Source organism: Mobula hypostoma, chromosome 6 (genome assembly GCF_963921235.1).
Source record: "Mobula hypostoma chromosome 6, sMobHyp1.1, whole genome shotgun sequence".
NCBI lineage: Eukaryota > Metazoa > Chordata > Chondrichthyes > Myliobatiformes > Myliobatidae > Mobula > Mobula hypostoma.
The window spans coordinates 94,388,501-94,407,458 of NC_086102.1; the positions used below are offsets into that span (position 1 = coordinate 94,388,501).

Sequence of the window (18,958 nt, forward strand, 5' to 3'; positions counted from 1 at the left end):
AAAAGGAAAAAAATAGTTAAGACCAAAATTGGGCCCTTGAAGACAGAAACGAGTGAATTTATTATGGGGAACAAGGAAATGACAGACGAGTTGAACAGGTACTTTGGATCTGTCTTCACTAGGGAAGACACAAACAATCTCCCAGATATAATAGTGGCCAAAGGACCTAGGGTAATGGATGAACTGAAGGAAATTTATATTCGGCAGGAAATGGTGTTGGATAGACTGTTGGGTCTGAAGGCTGATAAGTCCCTGGGACCTGATGGTCTGCATCCCAGGGTCTTAAGGAGGTGGCTTTAGAAATCGTGGACGCATTGGTAATCATTTTCCAATGTTCTATAGATTCAGGATCAGTTCCTGTGGATTGGAGGGTGGCTAATGTTGTCCCTTTCTTCAAGAAGGGAGGAAGAGAGAAAACAGGGAATTATAGACCGGTTAGCCTGACGTCAGTGGTGGAAAAGATGCTGGAGTCAATTATAAAAGATGAAATTACGACACATCTGGATAGCAGTAACAGGATCGGTCTGAGTCAGCATGGATTTACGAAGGGGAAATCGTGCTTGACTAATCTTCTGGAATTTTTTGAGGATGTAACTATGAAAATGGAAAAGGGAGAGCCAGTGGATGTAGTGTACCTGGACTTTCAGAAAGCCTCTGATAAAGCCCCACATAGGAGATTAGTGGGCAAAATTAGGGCACATGGTATTGGGGGCAGAGTACTGACATGGATCGAAATTTGGCTGGCTGACAGAAAACAAAGAGTAGCGATTAATGGCTCCCTTTCGGAATGGCAGGTGGTGACCAGTGGGGTACCACAGGATTCAGTGCTGGGACCGCAGCTGTTTACAATATATATTAATGATTTAGATGAGGGAATTAAAAGTAACATTAGCAAATTTGCCGATGACACAAAGCTGGGTGGCAGTGTGAAATGTGAGGAGGATGTTATGAGAATGCAGGGTGACTTGGACAGGCTGGGTGAGTGGGCAGATGCATGGCAGATACAGTTTAATGTGGATAAATGTAAGGTTATCCACTTTGGTGGTAAGAACAGGAAGGCAGATTATTATCTAAATGGAGTCAAGTTAGGAAAAGGGGAAGTACAACGAGATCTAGGTGTTCTTGTACATCAGTCACTGAAAGCAAGCATGCAAGTACAGCAGGCTGTGAAGAAAGCTAATGGCATGCTGGCCTTCACAACAAGGGGAATTGAGTATAAGAGGAAAGAGGTCCTTCTGCAGCTGTACAGGGTCCTGGTGAGACCACACCTGGAGTACTGTGTGCAGTTTTGGTCTCCAAATTTGAGGAAGGACATTCTTGCTATTGAGGGAGTGCAGCGTAGGTTCACAAGGTTAATTCCCGGGATGGCAGGACTGTCATATGTTGAAAGATTGGAGCTACTGGGCTTGTATACTCTGGAATTTAGAAGGCTGAGAGGGGATCTTATTGAAACATATAAGATTATTAAGGGATTGGACACACTGGAGGCAGGAAGCATGTTCCCGATGTTGGGGGAGTCTAGAACCAGAGGCCACAGTTTAAGAATAAAGGGTAGGCCATTTAGAACGGAGTTGAGGAAAAACTTTTTCACCCAAAGAGTGGTGGATATATGGAATGCTCTGCCCCAGAAGGCTGTGGAGGCCAAGTCTCTGGATGCTTTCAAGAAAGAGATGGATAGAGCTCTTAAAGAAGGTGGAATCAAAGGTTATGGGGATAAGGCAGGAACTGGTTACTGATTGTGGATGATCAGTCATGATCACAGTGAATGGCGGTGCTGGCTCGAAGGGCTGGATGGCCTACTCCTGCACCTATTGTCTACTGTCTATTTGGCAACTGCTCTGTCCAAGATTGCAAGAAATTTTATAGTTGTGAACACTGTCCAGTCCATTGGGAAAAGCAGCCTCGCCTCCATTGACAGTCTAGAATTCCTGCTGCTTTGGGAAAATAACCAACATAATCAAAATCCCATCCCACCCCATTTTCTATTCTCCTTTCTTCCCTAAGGCAAAATATACAAAAGCCGGAGTGCGTGAACGAAGAAAACATTCTTGATGACAGCTTCCATCCGACTGTTATCAACCCTTCAATGGACCTCTCATAGGCTAAAGCAGGAACTATTGAACTCAACCTCCCAATTACTTTGTAGTGGCCCTCGTACATTCCACTGCATTTTCTGTGTAACTATAACACAATGGTTCCTTAAGGTTGTTATAGCCGGGGATGCTAGTGGAGATAAGCTACCTACTAAATACTCCCAATGGCGTGCATCTCAAATAACCTCTGACAATCAAATTCAGGTCCTGTCCTTCATGTGTGGCTTAGTTACTAAGTCCAGCAGAACCATTTCTTCTGGCAGGAGAAGGGGCAAAGGTGATTTATGTTGCCTTAAAACCTGTTGTTTTGGGTAGATGGGACATCAGCCATGGTAGGAGAAGGAAATCTCTAATTTCAAACCTCTACTAGCTTGCAGATATACCCACTCATGGTGAAGCCTTTGGGAGTAAACCCAGAGGAAAAATCCAGAGCTGGAGTCCCTAAGGCAGTCCTATGTTGAGGTCAATGCTGATTGGCAACTCCTGCAACACCACTGGAGCCAAACTCTACTGGTCTCTACCGTTTCTTTGGATTCATCAGCTGCATGAAGGGGGATTTCAACAGCTTGCCCTTCATATCATTACTGTTCTGGCTTGCATATCACATAGACAGCTGGGACATAACATCCATGGTTGAGTCTGACCACTGGAGCACCTTAAGAATAGCACAACATTCTGTATTTTGTTTTAATGACCTCAATATACTTATACATGGAATGGCATACAAGCCATTCTAGTACATGTGACAATAGTAAACTATAAAGTCATAGAAAAGTAACAGCACAAAATCAGGTCCTTCAACACATCAAGTCTGTTCTGAACCATTTAAACTGCCTACTCCCATCAACCTGCATCAAGACCAGAGCCCTCCATACCCCTGTAAGTATCTATCCAAACTTCTCTTAAATGTTGACATCAAAATCACATCCACCACTTGTGCTGGCAGCTCATTCTACAATCTCATGGCCCTCTGGGTAAAGAGGTTTCCCCTCATATTCCCCTTAAACTTCTCACCTTTCACCCTTAACCTATGACCTCTAGTTCTAGTGGGAAAAGCCTGCTTGAATTAACCCTGTCTATACCCTTCATAATTTTGTACACCTCTATCGCCTCTCCTTGCAATCTTCTACATTTCAAGGAATAATGTCCTAACCTATTCAAACTTTCCTTGGAATACAGGTCTTCCAACCCAGCAAAATCCTTGTAAATTTTCTCTGTACTATTTCAAACTTATTTACATCTTTTCTGTAAGTAGGCAACAAAAATTCTGCACAATACTCCAAATTAGGACTCTCCAATATCTTATACAACTTCAGCATGAGATCCCATCTCATGTACTCAATACAATGGTTTATGAAGGCCAATGTGACAAAAGCTTTCTTTATGACTGTATACCTGTGATGCCGCTTTCAATGCATTATGGATCTCTGTTCCCAGATCCCTTTGTTTGACCACACTCCTCAGTGCCCTACTGTTCACTGAGTAAGACCTACCCTGGTTTGTCCTCCCAAAGTGCAACACCTCACACTTGTCTAATTACATTCCATTTGCCATCTTTCAGCCATTTTTCCAGCTGCTCCAGATCCCGTTGCAAGCTCTGATAGTCTTCGTCACTGTCCACTACACCACCAATCTTTGTGTCATCTCCAAGTTTGATGATCCAGTTAACCACATTATCATCCAGGTCATTGATATAGATGACAAACAACAACGGACCCAGCACCAATCCATGAGACATTCTACTCGTCACAGGCCTCCAGTCAGAGAGGCAACCATCTACTACCACTCTCCAGCTTCTCCCACAAAGCCAATGTTTAAGCCAATTTACTACCTTGTCTCGAATACCGAGTGGCTGAACCTTCCTGATCAGCCTCCCATCTGTGACCATGTCAAATACCTTGCTAAAGTCCATGTAGAGAATATTCACTGCCTTGCCTTCAACAACTTTCCTAGCAACTTCCTCGTAAAACTCTAGAAGATTGGTTAGACATGATCTACTACACACAAAGCTATGCTGACTATCCCTAATCAGTCCCTATCTATCCAAATATTCATAAATCCAGTTCCCTTAAAACACCTTCCAATAACTTCCCATTACTGATATTGGATTCACTGACCTATAATTTCCTGGTTTATTTTTAAGAGTCTTAAACAACAGAACAACATTGGCTGTCCTCCAACCTTCCAGTACCTCACCTGTTACCTAAGGATGATTGAAGTATCTCTGTTAGGGGCCCCAACAATTTCTACACTTGCCTCCCACAGGGTTTGAGGGAGCACCTTGTCAGGCCCTGGGGATTTATCCACCTCAAGACCTCCTCCTCCTCTGTAATCTGTATAGGGTCTATGACCTCGATGATGCTTTGACTCACTTCTATAGACTCTGTGTCTGCCTCCTGAGTAAATACAGATGAAAAAAAAACACTTAAGATCTCCCCCATCCCTTTTGGCTCCAGGCATGGATTACCATTCTGATCTTCCAGAGGACCAATTTTGTCCCTTGCAATCCTTTTGCTCTTAATGTACCTGTAGAATCCCTTAGGATTCTTCGTCACTCTGTCTGCTAAGGCAACGTCATGCCTTCTTTTAGCTCTCCTGATTTCTTGCTTGTGTTCTCTTGAATTTCTTATACTCCATAAATATCTCGTGTTCCTACCAGCCTATACTTGCTATGCAGCTTTTTTTTAAAACCAGAGCCTCAATATCTCCTGAAAGCCAAGGTTTCTTAAACCTAAAACAAGAGAAAATCTGCAAATGCTGGAAATCCAAGCAACACACACACACACACACACACACACACAATGCTGGAAGAACTCAGCAGGCCAGGCAGCATCTATGGACAAGAGTACAGTTGACGTTACTCTTTTCCATAGAGGCTGCCAGGCCTACTGAGTTCCTCCAGCATTGTGTGTGTGTTCCCTCAACCTGTCAACTTTACCTTTGATTCTGACAGGCTCATACAAGCTTTGTACTTTTAAAATTTCACTTTTGAAGTCTTCCATAATTGCAAATCAAGTATCACACACCCTTGCATTGGGACTTCTAGGTATTGATTAAGGAAACTTTCATGAACTCATTTGACAAACTCTATCCTATCCTAGTCAATCCATGGAAAGTTAAAATTACCTACTATAACAACCTTATGGTTCTTGCAACACTCTGTGATCCCTCTACAAATTTGTTCCTCAGTTGGGTGGTCTGTAATATAGCCCCATTAACATGGTCATACCTTTCTTATACTGTACCTCAGTTCCACCGATAAAGCTCACTAGATGAGTTCTCCAGTCTGTCCTGACTGAGCACTGCCATGACATTTTCCCTGACTAGTAGCACAATCCCTCCCCCTATAATCTCTCCTACTCTGTCGCACTTAAAACAACGGAACCCCAGAATACTGAGCTGCCAACCCTGCCCCTCCTGCACCCAGGTCTCACTAATGGCTATAGTTTCATAATCCCATTTGTTGATCCATGCCCTGAGCTCAACCGCCTTTCCTACAATACTTCTTGCATTGAAATATATGCAGCTCAGAACATAGTCACACCATGTTCAACCTTTTTTTCGATTCCAGACTTTGTCTGAAGTCTTAACGATTTCCACAACTTCTCCATTATCTGTTCTAGCACTCTAGTTCCCATCCCCCTGCAACTCTAATTTAAAACCCACCACCAAACCCCCCACCCCCAGCACAGAAATAGCCAACCTTCCCACTAAGGTATTAGTCACACTCCAGTTCAAGTGCAAATCTGCTTTTCTGTACAGGTCTCATCTCCCCTGGAAGAGAGCCCAATGATCCAAAAATCTGATGCCCTCCCTCCTACACTAACTCCTTAGCCACGTGTTAATCTGTATGATCTTCCTATTTCTGGTCTCACCAGCACGTGGCCTTGAGATTTTCTTAGCTCTGATGAAATATCATCAACCTCCAACCTTGCTTTTGTTTCTCTCTCCACGGATACTGCTAGGTATTCCTGGCATTTGTCGTTTTTGTTTTGGATAGTCAATATCTGCAGCATTTTGCTTTTGAACTTCTGGTCTTCTGATCTTTGAGGGCAGGATTCGGCTGTTATTGGGCATTTCCAAGGAATCGCAAACTCTCATCCTCCATCACTGCTGCCTGCTTCTTCATTGTGGCAAAGGGTGAACAGGTAGTGCAGGAGATGAGAGTTGTTTCCAAACAGTTTTCAAATATTGTAACTCAGAAGATGCAAAGGAACCCACAGCTTTAACCAACTAAAAAAGTCAACCTGAGCACTTACGTATCTGGTTTCTTGACCATGCATAGAAGGCGTTTACTGTGGTGGGATGGGCGAACCATCTGTACAAAGAGGACAAAGTCATTTTAGGGAAATCAATCCAGTAATAATTCCCATCTGTGCCTTCCGTGGGAAGGTTTTGGATCAGGACTTTTCATTGTAGAAACTCTCTAAGGTGAGAGAAAAGAAATTCAAAGGAAAAGGGGGAGAAAAGGTTTTCACACAGAAGGGGGTGGGTGCCTGAAATGAGCTGCCAGAGAAGGTGGTGGGGGCAGATACAATTACAATATTTAAAAGGCATTTTGACAGGTACTTGGATAGGAAAGAGGTTGATGGGTACAGCTCTTGTGCAGGCAAATAGTGTACATGGGCATCACAGTCAGACCAATGTGCACTTGTTCACCCTGTACGTCTCTTACAATCACATATCACTCCTGGATAATAAGAACATTTATTACTACAGGACTACCTCACCGGAGAGTTGCTTGATAGCAATGGAGCTGGACTTATGGCATACAGTTGTTGTGCTGTTGCCTGGACTTGTTGTGTACCATTGTGCCAAGATGGTGCACGGTCCAAAAAAAGGTGCAAGTGATTATCTTGGACATTTTGATCATGATTGCAAGACCCTTTTGGCCATTGGTAACTGGCAAAAACCAGTTCACTGGTTCATTGGTGAGACCAACGGTGGTGGAGATGTGTTGCCTCAGTTGTTCACCAAAAAAGGCCATCATGCCTTGAAGTTGCCCATTGCAGTCACAGTGAAAAGGACGCCAGTTGGCTGCGTGCCATTGGATTTGCTAGTGGGTTGGGTCTGTCCCCTCCTGTCGGTGCTGCCCCTCCCCACCATCCAGAGTTCACTCAGTGCTTGCCTCCAGAGGTTGCTCAGCAATGCCTCCAGTGTTCACTCAGTGGAAGAACAAACTGGGCCAGGACAACTCAGAATTGGGCTATGTTTTTTTTTCCCTTTGTGATGGTATGCTTTTCTGAAATCATAAACATGTGTGCTACGTGCTGTGATAATGTGCTTTGCACACTGTCCCTGAAGAATCACTGTTTTGTTTGGCTATATTTGTATATGGTTGAATGGTAATTAAACGTGTGCCTATCAGTTGCCTGGGACTGGTGACAGCCTGTGTTAGTATGTGATCCTCCCTACACTGAGTAGGCAGATACAATAGCAGCGCACCGACCCTCTCACTTCGTGTAATGGGATCCACATTTGTAAGCAGTAATGCTCAACAGCTTGCATGTGTTGGCTGGATAAGGAAGTATAAAGAGAATGACAGTATTTACAGACTCACTCTGTCTTCGGCCTACGGCGCCTGAGATCTCGGAAATCCAGCTGGGCATAAAACCTAAGAAAACTCAGCAAGTTTCCAAAGTAGTCCGTTGCTGAAATAGTCACCTATAAAGGCAGAGGACAAACCAGGTGAGTGTTCCAAGTAATGAATCAGGCTAGACATGAATCAAAGCAATTGCAGCACAGAAAGAGGACATTCAGCTATCATGTCCAAACCAGCCAACAAGAGTTATTCAAACTAATCCCTCTTTCCATTCAGTCACCAAGTGAACATAATTTAGGATGATAGCATAATGCACAATGTACAGCACAGTACACCCTTCATCTCCATGTCTATGTTGCCTGCATTAATCCCGTAACTCTCTATATCCTACTCATTCAAGTTCCTATTCAGATACTCCTTAAATGTTGATACTGTTTTTACCTCCACCATCTTCTCTGGCATCTCATTCCAGATACCACCTACTCAGTGTGAAATATTTACCCCTCACATTCCCTTTAACCCTTGCTCCCACTTTAATCCCCTTCTAGTTTTAGTCACCCCTAGACAATAAACTAATTTACCAAAACATTTCAAATTACCCAAAACTCAGTTTATGCAATCACCCTACAATTATCACTCACATTCCATACAAAATGGACTGTGGATCTTTGGGTTAAACTTCTCTCTCTGTCACATAGATCAGACTCCTCTTTCAATTTACATTCCTGGGCTCAAACATTATTCACTAAACAGGAGGAGTAATGATTGGGTGTAAATGCAAGATAATCTATGTTTCTAAAGGTACAGTGTACCTGTAAATCCCAGCTAATCTGTGCATGATCTCTACTGGTTCAAGTGACTTTGCTGAGAAGACTACAGGAATTCTGCAGATGCTGGAAATTCAAGCAACATACATCAAAGTTGCTGGTGAACGCAGCAGGCCAAGCAGCATCTATAGGAAGAGGCGCAGTCGACGTTTCAGGCCTGAAACGTCGACTGCGCCTCTTCCTATAGATGCTGCTTGGCCTGCTGCGTTCACCAGCAACTTTGATGTATGTTGCTGAGAAGACTGTTAGAATCTGTAAGCGGCCTCATAAAACAGAGATTGCTCAGTATGTAAGACCATAAGATATAGGTGCAAAAGTAGGTCATTTAGTTCATTGAATCTATTCTACCACTAAACCATGGCTGCTTTTTTTTCCAACCCCATTTTCCTACCTTCTCCCCGAAATTCTTAAACTCTTCTATCAATCAAGAAACTATAAATCTCTGCCTCAAATACACAAAATGACATGGCCTCTCTGTGGCAATGAATTCAACGGATTCATCACTCTCTAGCTAAAGAAATTTCTTCTCCTCTCAGTTTAAAGGGATGTCCTTCATTCTGAGGCTGTGCCCTGAGACTCTGGACTCTCATTAATGGAAAAATATTCTTCATGTGCACTCTATTCAGGCCTTTCAGTATCCAGTACATTTCAAGGAGACTCCTGCCTTATCATCCTGAACTTCATTGAGTACAGCCCTAGAGCTATAAAACTCTCCTCATACACTAAGCCTTTCATTCGTAGGATGATTCTTGTGAACCTCCTCTTGACCCTCCGCATTATCATTAGATAATGGGGCCAATATCATTCCAAATACAGTCTGACCAATGCCTTCTAAAGCCTCAAAAGAAATCTTTGCTTTTATGTTCTATCCCTCTTGAAATGAATGCTAACATTGCAGTTGCCTTCCTCACCACTGACTCAATGTGCAAGTTTAAGAGGATCTTGAACTAGGACAACCAAGTCCCTTTGCACCTTGGATGTCTGAATTCTCTCCCCATTTAGACAATATTCTGTACATTTATTCTTCCTACCAAAGTGCATAACCCCAAACTTCCCTAATTTAAGTACTAATGAGACCTCAAAACACCATAGTGTACATGGCTTGATATTAATAGGTCTTAGGCATGGATATGGTGGGGACCTGAAGTCACAACGGGTGCTATGAAAATGCAACTGTATCTGTGTTGAAATACTCTATGAAAAATGTTACAGAGCAACCGTCTCTATCAAGGAAGATGCTTCATAATTAACCAGAAAACTAATTGGCTCGTGCACAAAATACTTTCCAAATTCCATAATCCCAGACTATTTTTAACTGAGTTAAAATGTCCATTTAAAAAAAAAACTACCATAAGAGTTGCTAAGATATAGATTGTACTTTAAAGAGGAGACTAGGTCAAATAAGTAGGAAGGATCTACCAATGAGAGAGAAGGTAGACATAGTTGATTGAAAAGAGACACCAGCAGCAATGGCTGGAGTTAAGGAAGTTATTTGGACAATAACCTCTCTTAGCGACAGAAGTACCAGCGGATTGGAGGTTAGCCAATGTTGTTCCACTATTTTAAAAAGGCTTGAACAGAAACTGTGAAATTATCGGCCAATGAGTCTGACATCAGTTGTGGGAAATTTATTTAAAAGATATACAGTGGTGTGCAAAAGTTTGGGCACCCCTGTCAAAATTTCTGTTACTGTGAATAGTTAAGTGAGTAGAAGATGAACTAATCTCCAAAACTCATAAAGTTAAAGATGAAACTTTCTTTTCAACAATTTAAGCAAGATTAGTGTATTATTTTTGTTTTGTACAATTTTAGAATGAAAAAAAGGAAAGGAGCATCATACAAAAGTTTGGGCACCCCAAGAGATTTGAGCTCTCAGATAACTTTTACCAAGGTCTCAGACCTTAATTAGCTTGTTAGGGCTATGGCTTGTTCACAATCATCATTAGGAAAGGCCAGGTGATGCAAATTTCAAAGTTTTATAAATACCCTGACTCCTCAAACCTTGTCCCAACAATCAGCAGCCATGGGATCCTCTAAGCAGCTGGCTAGCACCCTGAAAATTAAAATAAATGATGCCCACAAAGCAAGAGAAGGCTATAAGAAGATAGTAAAGCGTTTTCAGGTAGCCGTTTCCTCAGTTTGTAATGTAATTAAGAAATGGCAGTTAACAGGAATGGTGGAGGTTAAGTTGAGGTCTGGAAGACCAAGAAAACTTTCTGAGAGAACTGCTCGTAGGATTCCTAGAAAGGCAAATCAAAACCCCCGTTTGACCGCAAAAGACTTTCAGGAAGATTTAGCAGACTCTGGAGTGGTGGTGCACTGTTCTACTGTGCAGCGACACCTGCACAAATATGACCTTCATGGAAGAGTCATCAGAAGAAAACCTTTCCTGCATCCTCACCACAAAATTCAGTGTCAGAAGTTTGCAAAGGAACATCTAAACAAACCTGATGCATTTTGGAAACAAGTCCTGTGGACCGATGAAGTTAAAATAGAACTTTTTGGCCACAATGAGTAAAGGTATGTTTGGAGAAAAAAGGGTGCAGAATTTCATGAACAGAACACCTCTCCAACTGTTAAGCACGGGGGTGGATTGATCATGCTTTGGGCTTGTGTTGCAGCCAGTGGCACAGGGAACATTTCACTGGTAGAGGGAAGAATGAATTCAATTAAATACCAGAAAATTCTGGAAGCAAACATAACACAGTTTGTAAAAAAGCTGAAGATGAAAAGAGGGTGGCTTCTACAACAGGATAATGATCCCAAACTCACCTCAAAATCGACAATGAACTATCTCAAGAGGCGCAAGCTGAAGGTTTTGCCGTGGCCCTCACAGTCCCCCGACCTAAACATCATCGAAAATCTGTGGAAAGACCTCAAAAGAGCAGTGCATGCAAGACGGCCCAAGAATCTCACAGAGCTAGAAGCCTTTTGCAAGGAAGAATGGGTGAAAATCCCCCAAACAAGAATTGAAAGACTCTTAGCTGGCTACAGAAAGCATTTACAAGCTGTGATACTTGCCAAAGGGGATGTTACTAAGTACTGACTATGCAGGGTGCCCAAACTTTTGCTTCAGGCCCTTTTCCTTTTTTGCTATTTTGAAACAGTAAAAGATGGAAATAAAAAAGTAATCTTGCTTAAAATATTAAAGAAATGTGTCATCTTTAACTTAATACCTTTTGGAAATCAGGTCATCTTTTATTCGCTTAGCTATTCATAGTCACAGAAATTTTGACCGGGGTGTCCAAACATTTGCATGCCACTGTATAAGTATTGGATAGGCCTTGACTGATTAAGGATAGTCAGCGTGGTAAGCTGGAAATATTACTCCACTCTTTAAGAAGGGAGGGAGGCAAATGACTGGAAATGATTGGCTAGTTAGCCTGACTTCAGTGGTTGGGAAAATGTTAGGAGTCCAATATTATGGATAAGGTTCCGGGGTACGTAGAGGAACTTGATAAAATAGGCCATCTTGCGTGGTTTCCTTTAGGGGAAATATTGCCGGAGAAAGCACAGGCAGGATATTCAAAGGAGATTCAGTGAATGTTGTTTACTTGGATTTTCAGAAGCCCTTTGCCAAGGTATTGCACATTAGACTACTAAACAAGATAAGAGTCTGAGGTATGACAAGAAAGATACTAGTAGGGTCAGAAGATTGGCAAGCTGGCAAAAGGCAAAGATTGGGAATAAAAGGGGTCCTTTCTGGTTGGCTGCTGGTAATTAGTGGTGCTCCCACAGTAATAGTTGTTGGTTCTGCAACTTTTCACTTTATGAATGAATGATCTGAATGACAGAATTGATGGCTTTGTGGCTAAGTTTGCAGATGATACAAAGATAGGTGGAGAGGTAGGTAGTATTGAGCAAACAGGGACAGATTAGGAGAATGGCAAGGAAGTGGCAGATGAAATATAATGTAGGAACTGAAGGACTAAAAGGGGTAGACTACTTTCTAAAAGGGGAGCGAATTCAGAAACTGGAGGTGTAAATGGACTTGGGAGTCCAGGTTTATAGGTCTATGGCATTCTCAAGGGTAAGGGTGAGCAGCCAGGACTCGTGGTGCATATTGGCACCAATAGATAGACAAAGGTGAGTTAAGAACATCAAACATAGAAATCTACAGTACATTACAGGCCCTTCGGTCCACAATGTTGTGCCGATCATGTAACCTAATATAGAAACTACACAGAATTTCCCTACTGCATAACCCACTTTTTTTCTAAGCTCCATGTACCTGTCTAAGAGTCTCTTAAAAGACCCTATTGTATCCACCTCCACCACCATCGCTGGCAGCCCATTCCACGCACTCACCACTCTGTGTGAAAAACTTAACCCTGCCATCCCCTCTGTACCTACTTCCAAGCACCTTAAAACTGTGCCCTCTCGTGTTAGTCATTTCAGCCCTGGGAAAAGTTATCTGGCTATCCACACAATCAATGCCTCTCATCATCTTATACACCTCTAATCCTCCATCGTTCCAAGGAGAAAAGGCCAAGTTCACTCAACAATTTGGTCCTGAAGAGAGATTTTAGGGAGCTAGGTAGAAAGCTGAGAAACAGGACCTCCAGGGTAGTAATCTCCATGATTGTGCCACTGAGGGTAGGAATAGAATGATTTGGCAGGTAAGTGTGTGGCTGAGCAACTGGTGTAGGGGACAGGGGTTCAGATTGATGGATCATTGGGAACTCTTCTGGGGAAGGTACGACCTGTACAAAAGGGAAGGGTTACACCTGAACCAGAGGAGGTCCAATGTCCTTGTGGGAAAGTTGGCTAGTTGTTCGGGAGGGTTTAAACTAATTAGGCAGGGAACGGGAACCAGAGTGACAGTGCTGAAAATGAGGTAGCTGATTTACAGTAGAGGCAAGGTGTATGAGGAGAGGCTGTTGTTAGGGCAAAATTGCAGTCAACAGGATAAGTTGCAACATAAAAGACGGACAAAACCAAAAGTGTGAATACAGGATTAAAGGTATTATATTTGAATGTGTGCAGTATATGGTATAAGGTTGATGAACTTGTAACACAGTTACAGATTGGCTTGTATGATGTTGTAGGCATCACAGTATCATGGCTGAAAGAAGATTTTAGCTGGGAGCTTAATATCCAAGGATATACATTGTATTGAAAGGACAGGCAGGAAGGCAGAGGGGGTGGTGTTGCACTGTTGGAAAAATTGAAATCAAATCATTAGAAAGAGGTGACATAGGGTCAGAAAGTGTTGAATCATTGTGGATAGAGCTAAGGAACTGCAAGAGTAGAAAGACCCTGATGGGAATTGTATGCAGACCCCCAAACAGTCGAATGGGTGCAGTCTAAAAGATACAACAGGAGATAGAAAATTCTTACCAAAAGGGCAACATTACAATGGTCATGTGGGATTTCAATATGAAGGTAGATTGGGAAAGTCAGGTTGGTGCAGGACTCCAAAAGGGAGAGTTTCTGGAGAACCTATGAGATTTCTTTTTCGAGCTGCTCATGGTTGAACCCTTGAGGGGATCAGCTATTCTGGATTGGATGTTGTCCAGAACCAGAATTGATTAGAAGGCTTAAGATAAAAGAACCCTATGGGGTGAGTGATCATAATATGATCGATATTTGAGGATTCCTTCTTGCTTTTTTAACTGTTTTTAATGGAGGTCAGGTTTGAGGACGTGATTGTTTTAAGTTGTTTAAGTCTACTTGTTACCTAGTTAGCCCATTGTTTTGCTTTGCTTTTTAAATTAGTTGCACGGTGGGGTTTTTTGGGGGGTTTTTTGAGTTTTTTTCTTCTCTTTACTGATATGTATGGAAAATTAGTATACTATTATATTACCTTGTTATTTTATATCTAGACTGCACTGTTTGTACTAACTTTTTTTTGTGTATTAATATCTCTTGCAAATTTATATCGCAATAGTGTATTAGTGTCTACATGGCTTACTTTTTGTGTACTAATTTAATAAAAAGATTTAAAAAGAAAGATATTTGAGGAGAAGTCAGAGTAAAGAAGTAAAAGAAGTACATTGGAGAAAAGGAAATTACAGAGCTACGACAGAGGAGTTGGCTAGAACTGATTGGAAAAGAACTCTGGCAGGGCTGCTGGCAGAGCAGCAATGGCTGGACCTTCTGGAAATAATTCAGAAGGCAAAGGATATATACATCCCAACAAAAAGCAAGTATTCTAAAGGCAAGATGACACAACTGTGGCTAACAAGGAAAGTCAAAGCCAAAGAGAGGACATATAATAGAGCAAAAAATAATGGGAAGTTAGAGGATTGGAAAGCTTTTAAATAACAACAGAAGGCAGGTAAAAAAAGTCATTAAGAAGGTAATGTCATACGGGAGAGGCTGGAAATGGACCCAAGTGCAAGACGCAGACACTGAAGTACTAGGGACAGGACTAGGATACAGGGTGAGGGCAAGGACATGGACAGGAAAACCGGGAACCTGGAACAGGACTGGACAAGAAAGCTAGGAGACCGGGCTTGAACTCCAAGCCAGAGATTGGACAAGGACCCAGAACCTGGGTCTTGCCTCTGGCTCAGACCCCAGAACTAGGCAAGGATGAGGCTTGGCAGGAGGCTGGAGGCTAGAGACTTGAGGTGAGGCTTGGCAGGAGGCAGGAGGCTGGAGACTTGAGGCAAGGCTTGGCAGGAGGCAGGAGGCTGGAGACTTGAGGCAAGGCTTGGCAGGAGGCAGGAGGCTGGAGACTTGAGGCAAGGCTTGGCAGGAGGAAGGAGGCTGGAGACTTGAGGCAAGGCTTGGCAGGAGGCAGGAGGCTGGAGTCTTCAGGCTTGAGGCTAGAGACTAGAGGCGAGGCTTGGCAGGAGGCAGGAGGCTGGAGCCTTCAGGCTTGAGGCTAGAGACTAGAGGTGAAGCTTGGCAGGAGGCAGGAGGTTGGAGCCTTCATGCTAGAGGCTAGAGACTTGAGGCAAGGCTTGGCTGGAGGCCGGAGGCTAGAGGCTTGGCTAGAGGCTTCTCCTGGGCAGGGCGCGGTATTCCACCCGACAGAGGCAAGGGACAGGAAGAGACAGAACCAACCACAGGTAATGGCAAGACGGCCTGGCTTACACGACGGAGGCAAGGGACAGGAAGGGACAGGACAAACCATAGGTAACGGCAAGACGGCCTGGCTTACCCAACGGAGGCAAGGGACAGGAAGGGAGCTAGGTACAGGGTGGCTCCAGGACAAGACTGAAGGCGAGAAGAGGTGAGAGTTACCGGCAAGGCAAGGCAGGGCTTCACGCCAGGAAACAGAAGTCAGGGGAAGGAATACAAGGAGTAAGGACAAGCACAATCCAGCAGCCACGCCCTGGTCTCTGAAGGTATTTATGCAGCCAGCCCCAACGAGCATCAGCTGCCTCAATTAGAGCTCAACAAGAACAGAAACAGGGTAGACAGGAAAACCTGGAGCAAGGGTCGATGGACCGGATCATGAACCGGAATACGGACTTCACGGACCGGACCATGACAGGTAAAGGTAGAATATGAAAGTAAGCAAGCTAGTAATATAAAAGGGGATACCAAAAGCTGCTTTAGATCCATAAAGTGTAAAAGAGAGGTGTGAGTGAATATCAGACTGCTGGAAAATGATCCTGCAAAAGTAGTAATGGGGGACAAGGAAACGACAAATGAATTGAATAAGTATTTTGCATCAGTGAAAGACACAAACAGTACAGTGGAAGTTTCAGGTGTCAGGGGTCATGAAATGTATAAAGTTATCATTACTAGAGAGAAGGTTATTGGGAAACTGAAAGGACTGAAGGTAGATAAGTCACCTGGACCAGATGGACTACACCCCAGGGGTCTGAAAGAGGTGGCTGAAGAGATTGTGGAGTCATTAGTAATGATTTTTCAAGGATCACTAGATTCTTGAATTGTTCTGGAAGACTGGAAAATTGCAAATGCCATTCCACTCTTCAAGAAGAAAGGAAATTATCGGCCAGTTTAGTCTGACCTCAGTCGTTGGGAAGATATTGGATTCAGTTGTTAAGGTTGTGGCTTTGGGGTAATTGGAGGCACATGATAAAATCGGCTGTAGTCAACATGGTTTCCTAAAGGGAAAATTTTACCTGATTAATCTGTTGGAATTCTTTGAAGAAGTAACAATCAGGATAGATAGAGAAGAATTGATTGTTGTGTACTTGGATTTTCAGAAGGCATTTGATAAGGTGCCACACATGAGACTGCTTAAGAAGTTACAAGCCCATGGTATTACAGGAAAGATTCTAGCATGGATAAGGCAGTGGCTGATTGGCAGGAGATAAAGAGTGGGAATAAAGAGAGCCTTTTGTGGTTAGCTGCCGGTGACTAGTGTTGCTCCACAGGGGTCTGTGTTTTTACATTATATGTCAATGATTTGAAGGATGGAATTGATGGCTTTTTTGGAAAGTTTGCAGATGATACAAAGATAGGTGGAGGGGCAGGTAGTTTTGAGGAAGTATAGAGGCTACCATAGGACTAAGACAGATTAGGAGAATGGGCAAAGAAGTAGCAGATGGAATACAGTGTCGGGAAGTACAGGTGCAAAGGGACTTGGGAGTCCTTGTGCAGGATTCCCAAAAGGTTAATCTCCTTTATGGAAATGCGATGTTAGCAGTCATTTCAAGAGGACTAGAAAATCAAAACAAGGATATAATGTTGAGACTTCGCACTAGTGAGGCCTCACTTGGAGTATTGTGAGCAGTTTTGGGCCCCTTATCTTAGAAAGGATGTGTTGAAACTGAAGAGCGTTCAAAGGAGTTTCACAAAAATGATTCCAGGTTTAAATGGCTTGTCATATGAAGAGCGTTTGATGGCTCTGGGTCAGTATTCACTAGAATTCATAAAAATGAGAGTGACCTCATCAAAACCTATCAAATGGTGAAAGACCTTGATAGAGTGGATGTGCAGAGTTGTTTCCTATGTTGGGAGAGTCTAAGACCAGAGGACACAGCCTCAGAATAGACTGATGTCCTTTTAGAAAGAAGATGAGGAGGAATTTCTTTAGCCAGGGAGTGGTGAATCTGTGACATTCATTACCATAGGCAGCTGTGGAGATCAAGTCTTTGTGTAGATTTAAGGCAGAGGTTGATAGATTCTTGAGTGGTCAGGGCTTGAAGGGATACAGGGGAAAGGCAGGAGATTGGGGCTGAGAGGAAAAATGGATCAGCATGATGTTCTACCAGTCTGTTGTCACCAGTACAATTTTCTGATTGGTGATGTGCTGGGGCAACGGCATCAACACGGGTGATGCCAACAGGCTCAATAAACTGATTAGAAAGGCTGTCTCTGTTATAGGAGTCGAACTAGACACACTGGAGTCTATGGTATAACAAAGGACCCTACGGAAAATCCTGGCAGTTCTGAACAATGTTTCTCACCCTCTGCATGTCTCCTTGACTGAACAGAGCAGCACTTTCAGTAATAGACTAAGACAACTGCGCTGGTCCAAAGAACGCTATATGAGGTTATTCTTACCCCTGGCCATTTGGCTCTATAATGAGTCAACCTAAAGCTGGGGAAGTGATGACTCACTCCTGTTCGACTGTTTGTGGTAACATTTTTTATTCTTTGATATTTCTCTTCTAATATTTATATCTGTGCACTTGTAATGCCACTGTGACACTGTAGTTTCCTTTGGGATCCTAAAGTATTTATCAATCCCTATCCATGAAATGGTGGAGCAGACTCAATGGCCTAATTCTGCTCCTGTGTCTTATGGTTAAATGTTAGAGTCCATTGATCTACTAAATCAATTACAGCCACTATTTACCCACAACTAGTTGATAGATAGATGACTTTGATTAAAGGTGTATTGGAACTAGAAGATGGAATAGCTTACTTCATAAGGCAATTTCATCTCCCAGGAGGCAGTGAGTGTTTGGAAGTACCCTGCCCAGAGAGCTCTAGAGAGAGGATATTGAATATGTTGAAAGCGCTAATGAAGGGCTTCAGCCCGAAACATTGACTGTTTATTCTTTTCCATAGATGCTGCCTGACCTGCTGAGCTCCTCCAGCATTTTGTGTCTGTTGATTTGGATCTCCAGCATCTGCGGATTTTCTCTTACTTGACGTCAAGCCAAGATCATTTTAACCACATGTTACTACATGGCTTGAGACCCCTCTTGTTCCAAGGAGAGTGGTCTGTTCCTGCCACTGTTTTTTACACAATGATCTAATGGTTGTACTGACATAGTCTGCTCCCTTTCAGTGCACCCACAGAAAGAATAATGGCCAAAAGGATCAATATTAACTGTTGACAGGAGGTAGCGGCCAGCTTGAATTACTTGTTCCTTGGTTTAAAGCATTTTGATTTGAAGAGTAAAGGGCGTTGTGTTCTGATCTAGGGCCAAAGAACTGAGGACAACACACTGCACCTGTGTTTTCTCCCTGTAGGTGCTAGATGAATGAAATACATAACTGAGCTGGTTTCTGCATAGCCTAAATAAAATTCCACCAGCTCTAGCCAAGATTCTCATTAATACAAAAGCAATTCATAAAACAAATTCTGAGGGACCTGTGATATTTAGTATTTAAAAATA

The 18,958-nt window shown here is 42.9% G+C and overlaps 1 protein-coding gene across 1 annotated transcript in view; it reads right to left on the reverse strand.

The window, feature by feature from the left end:
- Positions 1–18,958, reverse strand: part of phex (phosphate regulating endopeptidase homolog, X-linked) — a 94,112-nt gene that overhangs the window by 39,935 nt on the left and 35,219 nt on the right. The window contains exons 10-11 of the mRNA XM_063052535.1: positions 7,654–7,757; positions 6,353–6,411 (exon numbers count right to left, since the gene is read on the reverse strand). Of these exons, the coding sequence (XP_062908605.1) occupies positions 6,353–6,411; positions 7,654–7,757 (163 nt within the window). The remainder of the gene's footprint in view (positions 1–6,352; positions 6,412–7,653; positions 7,758–18,958) is intronic.